Source organism: Cucumis melo, chromosome 5 (genome assembly GCF_025177605.1).
Source record: "Cucumis melo cultivar AY chromosome 5, USDA_Cmelo_AY_1.0, whole genome shotgun sequence".
Classification (NCBI taxonomy): domain Eukaryota; kingdom Viridiplantae; phylum Streptophyta; class Magnoliopsida; order Cucurbitales; family Cucurbitaceae; genus Cucumis; species Cucumis melo.
This window is the reverse complement of record NC_066861.1, coordinates 14,905,926-14,917,982: the sequence shown is the minus strand read 5'-3', so window position 1 is coordinate 14,917,982 and position 12,057 is coordinate 14,905,926. Positions and strand designations below refer to the sequence as shown.

Sequence of the window (12,057 nt, the reverse complement as noted above, 5' to 3'; positions counted from 1 at the left end):
ACTTTTTTCAACTCCTTTAATCCTATATTTCAACTCTCCCATACAACTACTTTTTTTAAACTTTTCCCTAAAAAACATCTTATCATAAAACTATATTTTTAAACATTATCCTAAACACATGTTATGATAAAACTAGGTTTATTAGAGCACTAACTCTCTGTAACTCAACCATTCCTCAAAACGGCCACAATATTGTCGAGAATCTTTTCTATTCTTATTTAAACAATAGTATTATGGTAATTGCGACCTTCACCGTGAAAGTTAAAACAATATTTTAATTGGTTGAGAAAGGAATGAAAATATAACAAAAGTCTGAAAAAAAAAAGAAAAAAGAAAAAAAGAAAAAAGAAAAAGGGAAAAATGAGGCATAACCATTTAAACCCTACACCGAGACGGCTTGTCCGCCTCAAATCTCCGGCAAATCAAAGCAACATCTTTCACTCTCAGCTCCCAAGCCCCCGCCCTAAAATCTCTCTTCCATTTCTCTCCTTCGACCTAACTCTCCAGATTCGGTTATCTTTCTCTCTCCCGCACTCTGCATTCGAGGTTTGTTCTCCATTCATTATTTCTTTTACATTTTGCCTAGACTCCATCACCCTCTTACTCATGTTTCATGATTCACAATGATTCACAATGTGAAATATCATACTGTAATTGTGCTATCAATGTTTCATTTCTCCTACCCAGAATCCGAATCCCTCGTCTTCTCTCTATAGTTTTTTCGATTTTCTATTTCTTTGTTCTATTAACGATGATACAATTTCTAAATTCTAAGGCAGTAACCATCTACGTGTACATCATGAAGGTTATGGAGTATTAGCATCTCCTTCACTTTTTCTATGTTATTTTATTCTTAATAAAACTTTCATAGCATTATTTCCGAGCTTTTCTCAACTGATTGAGCGTTCTTTCGTCTATACTTTGTTTCAACCTCAAGAGGACACTAAGCCATGGCAATTGCTTCACAAACCCCTGATATATTGGGTGAGCGCCAATCTGGTCAGGATGTTCGTACTCAAAATGGTAAAGCTTAAGCCTTTTCACCCCCTTTCTTTCCTCTTCTTACTTCTTATTAGTCACTCTCTTTTATTTTTTGTTTTTGCAAGTTTTACATAGTTTTTTTTTTTAATTATACATGTGTGTTCTTTATTTATCTCAAACTGGTAATAAACAATGTGTATTACTCATTTGAGTTGTTTGGTGGGTTCAGTTGTAGCGTGCCAAGCAGTTGCCAACATCGTGAAATCCTCGCTTGGACCTGTAGGCCTTGATAAGGTATCGTGTCACTTTTCAATTTCTCATACTACGAGGTTGCAGATTAACATACTGATAGTCTACTAGTTGAGAAGCTTTCAACTTAGAGGAGGAGTATTTACAATATTTGAAGCTTTTAGGAACCATTTTTGTATAATTAATGAATGGGATTGAAGCAATGGTTCTTGCTAACCTTACCCATCTCTCATTTAGAAGCCTTTTTATCATCTCAGTTTATGGGATCAAAGGGTCCAATGAGTCTAATCTGAACTATTAATTTGCTTTAAAAATATGTATCAGATGCTTGTGGATGATTATGGGGACGTTACTATCACTAATGATGGTGCAACAATTCTCAAGATGTTAGAAGTAGAGCATCCTGCTGCAAAGGTGGGCAAACAGCCTTGTTGTTTACATATATATGTGCACTCTTATATCGTAAATGTTGATTTTATGCATTTTTAGGTGCTAGTGGAGTTGGCTGAACTCCAAGATCGTGAAGTTGGTGATGGCACAACTTCGGTAGTCATTGTAGCAGCCGAGTTGCTCAAGGTAAGTGTACCTAATATGCTTCAAACTAAGAAAGTATCATTTATTATCAGGAACACCTAGAACATCATTTTCCCCTCGTAACTTTTCAGAGAGCTAATGATTTGGTGAGAAACAAGATTCATCCAACTTCTATAATCAGTGGATACAGGGTAAGCAAGTTTCTTTCTTTTACTCCATCCTAGTGGAAGTTTGTTCATTTTTTTAAAATTTTTAGGAGATGGCTGTAGCACTAATTTTCTATTGGTTTTTAGTTATATTTTTTGATGTTCTGATTTTCATATTTGTATGCTTTAATATTTCTTTATGTTGAAAGCTTGCCATGAGAGAAGCATGCAAGTATGTCGAGGAAAAGTTGGCTGTAAAGGTGAGTTATTTCTAGTCAAATATCTTTGCATAATTGTTGAAATTGATTTACATTTATATTTTTAGATATATTATGTAAATCATATGCATTCCACCTCTGATGACATTGCATGGACTTGGGTGTAATGTTCTTCACTGGCTTTTCTTTGTGGGTGAAGAAATCTTTCCATAAGGAGGTGCAAACATTGATTGAAATGCAAAAACTACAATCATATAAGTGTCCAATCATGTAAAGGTGTTATGGAGTACTATTAATTCTTACAAAAAGTCATGCCTAACTCCTTGTTGCCTTTTCTTAAAGAGGTTTTATGAAGTTCTTAACATTGCTGCTAATAATAAGGATTGACTCATTCATCTTTTATCTTTGATGTTTCTATAGTTTAGGGTTTATTTAGTTTTAAAAGTAATTGGGTATGGGTTGAGTTGGTGGACAACTTTCTTTTTAGTTTAACGTCTGTATTCTCTCTGCATCTTTTTTAAGGTTTTTTTCCTATTAACACCAATTTGATCAAGTATTTTCTTTAAGCTCTATTGGTTGTGGAGTGGGCTCAAACCCTTTTTGTATATATTTCTTTTGCACTTTATACTAACATAGATTAGTTAACAGTTTCGTCAAAGGGTTTTTCTAACATCATTTGATGTGGATGGTCAGGTTGAAAAGTTGGGAAAAGACTCGCTTATTAATTGTGCGAGGACGAGCATGTCTTCTAAGTTGATTACAAGTGATAGCGACTTCTTTGCAAACTTAGTAAGTTCTTGGGCCCTTTTGTTGTTACTAAGTTTAAGTACTTTATTCAAAGTTCAACGTCATCTTTTATAATTTTATGTGGTTATCTTGATGACTTTTATATAAAATAATGTTGCCTGTGGTTCATTTACTAATGTCTATACATGGTTGCATTCCTAAGTGTTATACAGTATCAGATGAGCTTACCTTATACTTGCTAAGATAATGGAATAATGACAATGTCTTCTGATCTTCATTTGATTGCTCAAGTCTTGTGTATATCTTTTGAACCGTAGGTTGTAGATGCAGTGCAAGCTGTCAAGATGACCAATGCAAGGGGAGAAATTAAATACCCAATTAAGGTTTGTGACTTTTTGGTTTATTTTTCCAACCTGGCTTTTGGAAATCCAATATTTATTTATTTCCTTCCTAGATTGTTCTTTAAGTTTAACTTAGGCAACAAAGGCTTAGAGTTGGCTCTATATGTGTGATGTTTCTGGGCCGCATACAAATGTTTATTAATTATGTCTTCCAACTCTCTTTTGGCTCCTTACTATTTTGAGCATAGCCTAACTAGTTAAAACACATACTCTCAACTAAGAGATCAGATGTTCAAATCTCCTCAAGTCTACATGTGTTTTCGCTCCAAGAAAAGAAATTACATTTGACTCCTTTAGAGAGAAGGCTATTGAGACTTGGAATCATTCACATGTTTTCCGTTCTTTGAGGATTTTTAGGTTCATGTTCACATGGAGCGTTCTTCCGCGATGCTTTCTCTTCACATCTTCTTCTTTATGACTTAGAAAGTCAATTTGAACGGATTTTTAATTTATTTGTTTTTGAAAGCATATATTGTGATGATCATCTAATTCATGTTCGCTAATGCAGTGGTGACCACTAAACCATTTTTAGACTTCCTTTCTCCCAAAGTATCCTGGTTTTGTTCATTCAACTCCTTCTTAACCCTCATGTCTTCTCCTTTATGGCAAGAGCAATGCGAATCTGCCGAAAGAGATAATTGGCTATTTATTTAAGAACCTTCTAGTTTGAAGTGCATGTTCTCACAGAGTAAAGCTAGATTTCATAAAAGAAGAGTAGAAGTTAAGATAAGGATTTTTTGAACTAGAGTTTAGTCTTTTTTTTTGTGTGTTTCAGGGAATCAACATTTTGAAAGCTCATGGAAAGAGTGCAAAAGATAGCTATCTGTTGAATGGTTATGCTTTAAATACTGGCCGAGCAGCTCAAGGGATGCCAGTAAGAGTTGCACCAGCAAGGATTGCTTGCCTTGACTTCAATCTTCAAAAGACAAAAATGCAGCTGGGTGTGCAAGTTCTTGTCACTGACCCTCGGGAACTTGAGAAAATTCGTCAGAGGTAATGGATCACACTCAATTTTCTTTTAGCTTGATGCATCCAATCTGTTGAGTTGAATTATGGTTAATTCCTAAAGTTTCTCTTCACTGCCATTACAAATTGAGAATTTCACATGTTATATACTTCTTTTCTTTGAGGAAAACTTTTAAGTATTATGTAATTGTTTCTTAAATGATCAAAACTTAGATTTCTTGTATTGTATTGTTTAACCTTCTTATTTGGCAATTATTGCACATGTTGTTCATAGGGAGTCTGATATGATGAAAGAACGTATCGAGAAGCTTTTGAAAGCTGGGGCAAATGTTGTTCTCACCACGAAAGGGATTGATGACATGGCACTCAAGGCAAGCTTCTTAGTTTTTGTTCTCAATTAGCTGCTCTCTGCTATACCTTAGTAATTAGTGTGCTACTTTTCTGGGATTATTTATTGATGTTTGCTATGTTAGCTGACCTGTGTTTAAATGTAGTGCATCTCATTTATTTTCTTGATTCAAAACCTGCTCCCATCAAGATAAATGAAATGCATTCCTGCATATCTAGTGTAAATATTTTGACCTATTTTTCTTTATTGATTGTATGAGGATCATGTTTTCTGTTGTATTTGTATATAACTTCGTTGATGTTTAGAAGTTCTTTTAATAATTGTTTGTTATATTTTGTAATTTTCTCAAATATGTTATTTTCTAATCGTTTTTGTTTCTCTACTGTCAGTATTTTGTGGAAGCGGGTGCTATTGCTGTCAGGCGAGTCAAAAAGGAGGACATGCGCCACGTAGCCAAGGCTACTGGGGCAACCATGGTATGCTAATATCTAACTTTCCCTCTGTATAATCTATCCATTTTCATCTAACCTGTCAGTCTGTTTTATTGTAGATGGTTTTCCTGAATATTGGTTGATTGTCTTCACTGTTATATGAGCAGCACATTTTTATGGTTGCTTGTACTTAGAGAAAATTTCTAAATAGAACACTAAAGTTTTTACATGATTCTCTTTGCTGCTTAGATCTCTTTTTGTACACTGGGTGGGAGAGAGGTCTCTTTGTTCTTTGTTCCCTCTGCTGTACCATTTTTCTACGCTTAAAAATCACATGGTGGCTGATTTCCTTGTGTGGTCTGGGAGCCATTGTTCTTTTTCTTTCAGGTTCTGTCGTCTTTTTTCCAACAGGGAACCAATGAAGGCGGCGACTCTTCTCTCTCTCCTTGAGGATTTCACTTTTAGAAGTTAGAGAAGGGATGTGAGGATCTGGAGCCTTGGCCCCTTAGAAGAGTTCTCATGTAACTCTTTCTTTCGTTTTTTGGTCGACCCTACTTCCTTGTTGGTCTTTTCGGTGCTTTGGAAGATTTAGGAAAGTGGGGTTCTTTACATGAAAAGGTTTACGCGGCAGTGGGTACTTTTTGCTGCATACTGTGCCGGAAGGCAAAGGAAGACTGGGACCATACCTTTGGTGTTGTGATTTTGCCAATTTCGTTTGTGATTCTCTCTCAATCGTTTGGCATTGTGGTTGCCTGACGCAGAGATGTTTGTGCTTTGAGGAGTCTCTTCTCAACGCGTCCTCTTCTTGTGTTTTGTTGGGGTCTGTGCTATTTTATGGGTCCGTTGGGGTGAGCCATGAGCACAATAGTAGGGTCTTTAGAGGGGTGGAGACGGATCGTTGTGAGGTTTAATCCCTTGTCTGTTTTCATGTTTCTTTTGTGGGCTTCAATTTCAAAGGCTTTTCATAATTACTCTTTAGGTGCTATTTTCTTTTGTGAGCTGGTTTTTTATGCCCTTCTGTTCTTTCATTTTTTTTACTCAATTAAAGGGGTTTTAAAAATCTTACTTTTTCCTTTTTTTTTTTTTGTGTATTGGGCTTTCTAGTGTTTTGGGGAAGCTGGTATTAGCATTTTGGACTGTTTGAGGCAGTTGCACGTTCAACATTCTTCATTTTACCTCACTTTCTAAATTCTAACCCCACGGATTTCATTTACACCTATTTTTTAATTTACACCAACCGGATAATTTTCTTCTTTTTGTAATTACAGTTGCTATGCAGGTGTTAGGATTCTTCCACCTGAAACTCATAAAATCCCAACAAAATAGAGAAACAGATACGGTATTCTGTTACAATTTATTGAATGGAAACTAACAAGAGTTTCTCACACCAATATCAACCCAAGAATAAGGAAAAAAGAAGTAACAAGCAACAACAAAGAAATATAAAAGATATAGGCTCCAGCTCCTTCGAGAAGGCTGGTTTCTTCTCCCTCAATAGCTCACAGCAGCTTTCTCCAAAATAAAACCTACATTTGGTAATCCCAAAACATTCTTCAAGTCCTCACACCTCAAATGGGCCCCTTAACTATTATTCTCCTCTCCAATAATATCCCTAGGTGCCAGTGTTTTAAAAGGCGCTCCAAGGCATGCACCTAGGCGCAAGGCGCACAGCTCGGGGTTATTTATGGAGAGGCGAGGCGCTGATGATGAGGTGCTGCTGAGGCGCGCGCCTTCCTCCAGGCGCAATAGGTGCAAAAAGGCCCAAAGGCGTGGACTTTTGTATAACATTTGGGCTGGGCTTTAATTTAATTTTTTTTTTATTATATTTGTTTTTTAAACTGAACCTATTATGTGTTGAATTCTGACTAGTTTTCTGTTGTGTTTTGTTTTTTGGTAGAAAACTAATATTATAATTATTTTATACATTAGAGTTAATTCTTATTTCCACATTGGTTATTTACTTATATTTTATACATTGTTGCTCTATTCAATTTTGTATATATGTGTATATATATATATATATTTCTTTTTTTATATATAGTGCGCCTCATGAAAAAAAGCCCGCACCTTTTTGTGCGCCTTGTGCTTAGACTCCAGAGGACCATTGCGCCTTAGTGCGCATTGAGCCTTTAAAAACACTGCTAGGTGCTGCTTTCTGTGCATTACCAATTTACCCTTGCATTTGTAGGTATGGATGATCGAGGACTAACAGTAGGATATGTTAAATAAATAATACACTTCATTGTGTATCAGAGTATATTTTTTTTGAAGAGGAAGCAAGTTTCTTTTATTGATAAATTTAATAAAGAGATAAAAGCTCATAGTACAGGATTATACAATGAGTGGAAAGAGAGATGGATCAGCAGATGTACCTAGGCATCTCAACTAAGTTGACACCTACACTTCATTGTGTATTGGAGTATTATTACTTCTTACCTTGAAAAACCATATAGGAATTTCCTGACACCATTTATGTTATTGTATCGTATCTCATGCGATCCCTTTTGGTTTGGCTTTCTTTTTGTCTAGTTGGAACCTCATCTTTTCCCTTGTGGTCGGGTCTTTATGTACATTTTTCTGGGTCCATTGAGACATTTTGATCAGCTGACTCATTATATAATTTCAGTTGCATTTAAGTCTGGTTTTTCTGGGTGTTTTAAGTTCAATCTAAAATCACCACATTTTTGTTATTTTGGAAGTAGGTCATTTTGGCTTTGTAAATTGGTTTGGTTTAGTTTTGTTCGACCGACCAGCCAAACTGATGAATGCTGCCTTATATATATTATTGGGACTGTGAATCAAACCAATTGTTAAAGGACCTAACTGCACCAGAGTGGCTTTAATCATGCTGGATGCTAGTTACTGGTCTAAGGGGGTGATTGACATCTGTGCATGAGCAGACGAGTAGCAAGATTGAGAGCAAAAGGCTATGGTTTCAGCAGCAACATCAAGCAATGATGAAATTAGGAAGAAGAATATTGGTTGGAGGGTCTGTTCACGTGATGAGGCAGACTGATGAAGAATTTCATTTTGTCCATAGTTAGTGGCTAGGGTTTTGTGATGAGAGAAACGGAAGATACAATTAAGTTTGACATCATTTTAAGGGGCAGATGCAAATATAGCAATCTGGCTCTAAGTATAGCAAATGTAATACAATGTGAAAGGAGTGTTCCTACTTCCTAATATATTTTGCTAGATTAGCAATTTTTAAAAACGATGCTAAAACATTTCATCCAAATCTAAAGTCACTTGAGTCTTCTATGTGAACTTCATTTTAGTGAAATAGAGCTCCTGAGGAATTTTTTTGTCTGAGCTACTGCTCCTAATGTTTTCTGACTTCTGCGTCATTTTTGTTTTACAGTGTCTTAATGGCTTTGATAATATCTTATGTTTAGAGTGAGAAATCTACAATATTGTGATGATTATTATTTTTAGTTGTCCTTACTGTTCTTGGATATGCTGGGGCTGCAGGTTTCAACATTTGCTGACATGGAGGGGGAGGAAACTTTTGAGCCATCACTTCTTGGATATGCTGATGAGGTCGTTGAAGAAAGAATTGCTGATGATGATGTCGTTATGATAAAGGGTTCTAAAACTACTAGTGCGGTGAGTGACTTCATCCTAGCTTAAACTGTTGTGAAGCCAACTTCCGCCTAATTGTTTTAGATTACTAATTCCAGTGTTGTTGAGACGCAGCTGGGGGCTTGCCTGAGGCGAGAGGCGAGGCAAGGCGACCTTAACGCCTTGCAAGTACCCAAGGCGGGCACCTTTAATAAGGCGCTCGCCTTTTGTGCCTTTCAGTCGCCTCGAACGTACGTCCAAGGGGACCAGGCCCTCATCTGGTTCAAGTCCCCAACTTCTTTTAGGAAAAAATAAACATTCTTCTCCAATAGGATTAGAAGGAAGTATCAAAGTTTGTAAAGGTAGAATTAAAGAAAAATTAAAGAAAGAAGGAAGAAAAAGAGTCAAAGTAGAAACCAAATCATTTTTATTTCTGTATCTTTTCTCAAATATTTTTTTCCTCAAGATCACTTGAGTTAATTTATTTCTAATCTTATGCATTTTTGATTTTTATTGTTAATATTTATTATTTTATTAACTGTGCCTCTCTCAATCATGTGACACCTTTTTATCGCCTCTTGCCTTGATGCGATTAAAACTTTAGAGTGCACCTTGCACTTTGAAACACCAACTATTTCTTAGGGTAGATGGTTTTAAACTGTTGGGTATTAGTTCTGATATTATACATTATTCTCATTACCTGTGGTTTAAAAATATCGAACTCAAAACAGGTTTTGAAACTAGATAAAATTTTGCATGATTGCTGAACAATGGGAAATATTTGTTTTGTGAATATTATTGTTTCTTCATAAAATAATAATAATCCGTTTCTTAAAATATTTACATGGTGATGTTATTTAATTTTTAAAAAATATTATTCTCTAGATCTCCTTGATCCTTAGAGGCGCCAATGACTATATGCTCGACGAGATGGAGAGGGCTTTGCACGATGCATTATCTATTGTCAAGAGGACTCTTGAGTCCAATACGGTAATATGTTATGTGCTGTTTTTGTTTCAGTTTCTACCAACCATTAGCAGCAGACACTTCATTTTTTAACACATTTAAATTTAGCATAGATAATTAGGTGATAGATTGGCATCGGCAACAAGAACCAGAAACTTATATTTGTTGATGAGTCAGTTACCCAATATTTATCATTAAATGTGTTGATCACGCAGGTGGTAGCAGGTGGTGGTGCAGTTGAATCTGCATTGTCGGTGTATTTGGAATACCTTGCAACAACTCTAGGCTCGCGTGAGCAGTTGGCAATTGCTGAGTTTGCCGAATCTTTGTTAATTATTCCAAAGGTATAGTGCTAATGGTGCAAGTTTTGGAAATGTTTCGGGATGTTCTCAATGTCACTTGCATGTTCTTTGTGTAGGTACTTGCAGTTAATGCTGCTAAGGATGCTACTGAGTTAGTTGCCAAACTACGAGCTTACCACCACACAGCGCAAACGAAGGCAGATAAGAAGCATCTCTCTAGGTACTATAATTATTGGATTAGTATACTTAACTTGTCCAGCTTATTTTCTTTCATTGGGAGGATATTTCTTATCTTGCACTTTCAATATGCATCATATTGTTTTTATTCATTATTGATAAAGGCTAAGAAGCATGGATACAAATGTGATGTTGCAGTTACTGTGAATCTGTGACACATCACCTTCTGAAAAAGTAGGTCATAGACTGGTTAGAGACACTTTTTTCTCTCTTCCTCTGATGGGTGAGTTTGAGAGAGATCCAATTGACTGGTTTTAAAAATTAAAGTCCTAAAACCTGGTTCTGAAATATTACAACACATCTTACATTACATTACATCATCCTCTTTTTTTAAACGTGTAAATATTTGCTAAAAAATTGTGTAAATATGTGTATTGATACATTCAAAATACTTCAAATCAGCCTCGTCAGCAGAATCCTAGCTATTGAAAACAGAGCCACGCGGTCATTCAAGAGGACTACAACTTTGGTGTCCAAATTATCTCATCACCACAAAAAACTTCGATTTTGGACAGTAGTGCGATAGACTAAACGAAACCAATCTGCTTTCTTCCCAATAATTTTTGTACCTAGAGAGATGGGATAATTTGGACACCATAATTGTCCCCTGTTGAATGGCAGTGTTGTTCTGTTTTCAATAGCTGGGATTCTGCAGAGAGGAGGCATATAAAGGGATTTGGGAGACTTGGCGTGCAAGTTTTCTTAATTGTTCTTTTTTTCCGTCCTATTATTATACATTTTTTTGTTTCTTGGTGGAGGCATTACTAAAATAGTAGATAATTTCTATTGATTTATAGTGCACTGTCACTTACCCAATGAGTCTGTAAATGAAGACATTAGGTCAACTTTTATTTAACTAAAGATAAAACGGCCACCAAATATGAGTTAGTTTTATAACTACTAAGCATCTCTCCTTTTCTGTTTGAGTTGGGATTACACTGGTTTGTTTTAGCTTTAACCTGTTAGAATTATGTTTAATACTTTCTATTATTCAAACAGCATGGGACTCGATCTAACCAATGGATCCATTCGCAATAATTTAGAAGCTGGTGTTATTGAACCTGCCATGAGCAAAGTAAAGATAATTCAGGTAAACAACTTTTAAATTTGCTCTAATGTATGTTTTTATTTCAACCTTGTTCGTAATTCATTTTCCTCTCCCAGTTTGCAACTGAAGCAGCAATTACGATTCTTCGTATCGATGATATGATCAAACTTTACAAGGATGAAACACAAAATGAAGAGTAGGTTGGTTTTTCACGATTCTGGATAGAGGATTACCTACATTGATATTCTTCATAGTTAGCGAGCCTGCTTATTAGTGGCGTTAAGTTTATTATAAGGTAGATTTGTATCCAGGTGGTGAAGTGTGCATTTCTATCTTTTGTGTTATTATGTTGACAATGATGAGAGCTATGATCCAACCTGCTGCACCTTCTGATGTCATCGGGTCTTTTTTGGAGAAATTTTGGCTGGCTTGGTTTGAGATACCATTTTTATTTGATAACCTCACCTTATTTAGATATCTGTTTTCTTGTAATTTTTAGCACTGGTTTTTGGACTTGGGAGCCTGTGTTAATAGAATATGTTTTGATTGTCATTATGGGAATGTTTTAGAATAGTGTATTTGATTCATCGCCATTTTAGTATTGATATGTTTTCATCTTGAACATATGATGAGAGACAATAGAAGGTTGAGAACTATTTTGATCATATTGTTCATTCACCTCCCATCCTTTGCAATCAAGAGTCATTCTTAACTTGCGAAAACTTATGCTCAAAGTCTTATAGAAGTTCTCTTAAGCAATTGAATATTGGTTCAACATTTTATCCTTAATTTCTACACCTTTACATTTAGACCGGGCATCAAGTTTAACTAAAGAGTACATTTGAGAGTACCATTATCAAGTTTAACTATTTTTGTTTTGTTTTGCCTTTCATTATCAAGTTTAATAAGTTTAATTATTAA

At 35.6% G+C, this 12,057-nt stretch overlaps 1 protein-coding gene across 1 annotated transcript; it reads left to right on the top strand.

Annotated features, from left to right (window-relative positions):
• The first annotated feature begins 377 nt into the window (after nucleotides 1-377).
• Nucleotides 378-11,688, top strand: LOC103485803 (T-complex protein 1 subunit alpha). The gene is made up of 18 exons (XM_008443505.3): nucleotides 378-546; nucleotides 938-1,023; nucleotides 1,211-1,275; nucleotides 1,555-1,644; nucleotides 1,720-1,806; nucleotides 1,896-1,955; nucleotides 2,120-2,170; nucleotides 2,822-2,917; nucleotides 3,193-3,258; nucleotides 4,052-4,269; nucleotides 4,517-4,613; nucleotides 4,981-5,067; nucleotides 8,494-8,628; nucleotides 9,469-9,573; nucleotides 9,765-9,893; nucleotides 9,968-10,071; nucleotides 11,088-11,178; nucleotides 11,253-11,688. The coding sequence occupies exons 2-18, from the start codon at nucleotides 951-953 to the stop codon at nucleotides 11,334-11,336; spliced, it is 1,638 nt and encodes a 545-aa protein (XP_008441727.2). The 5' UTR covers nucleotides 378-546; nucleotides 938-950; the 3' UTR covers nucleotides 11,337-11,688.
• The last annotated feature ends 369 nt before the right edge of the window (nucleotides 11,689-12,057 follow it).

Excerpts from the sequence above, each read along its gene's own strand:
- LOC103485803 (XM_008443505.3), top strand. The coding sequence starts at position 951 with ATGGCAATTGCTTCACAAACCCCTGATATATTGGGTGAGCGCCAATCT. Across the intron at positions 2,918-3,192 it reads GCGACTTCTTTGCAAACTTA|GTTGTAGATGCAGTGCAAGC; the intron begins GTAAGTTCTTGG and ends TTTGAACCGTAG. Across the intron at positions 8,629-9,468 it reads GTTCTAAAACTACTAGTGCG|ATCTCCTTGATCCTTAGAGG; the intron begins GTGAGTGACTTC and ends ATTATTCTCTAG.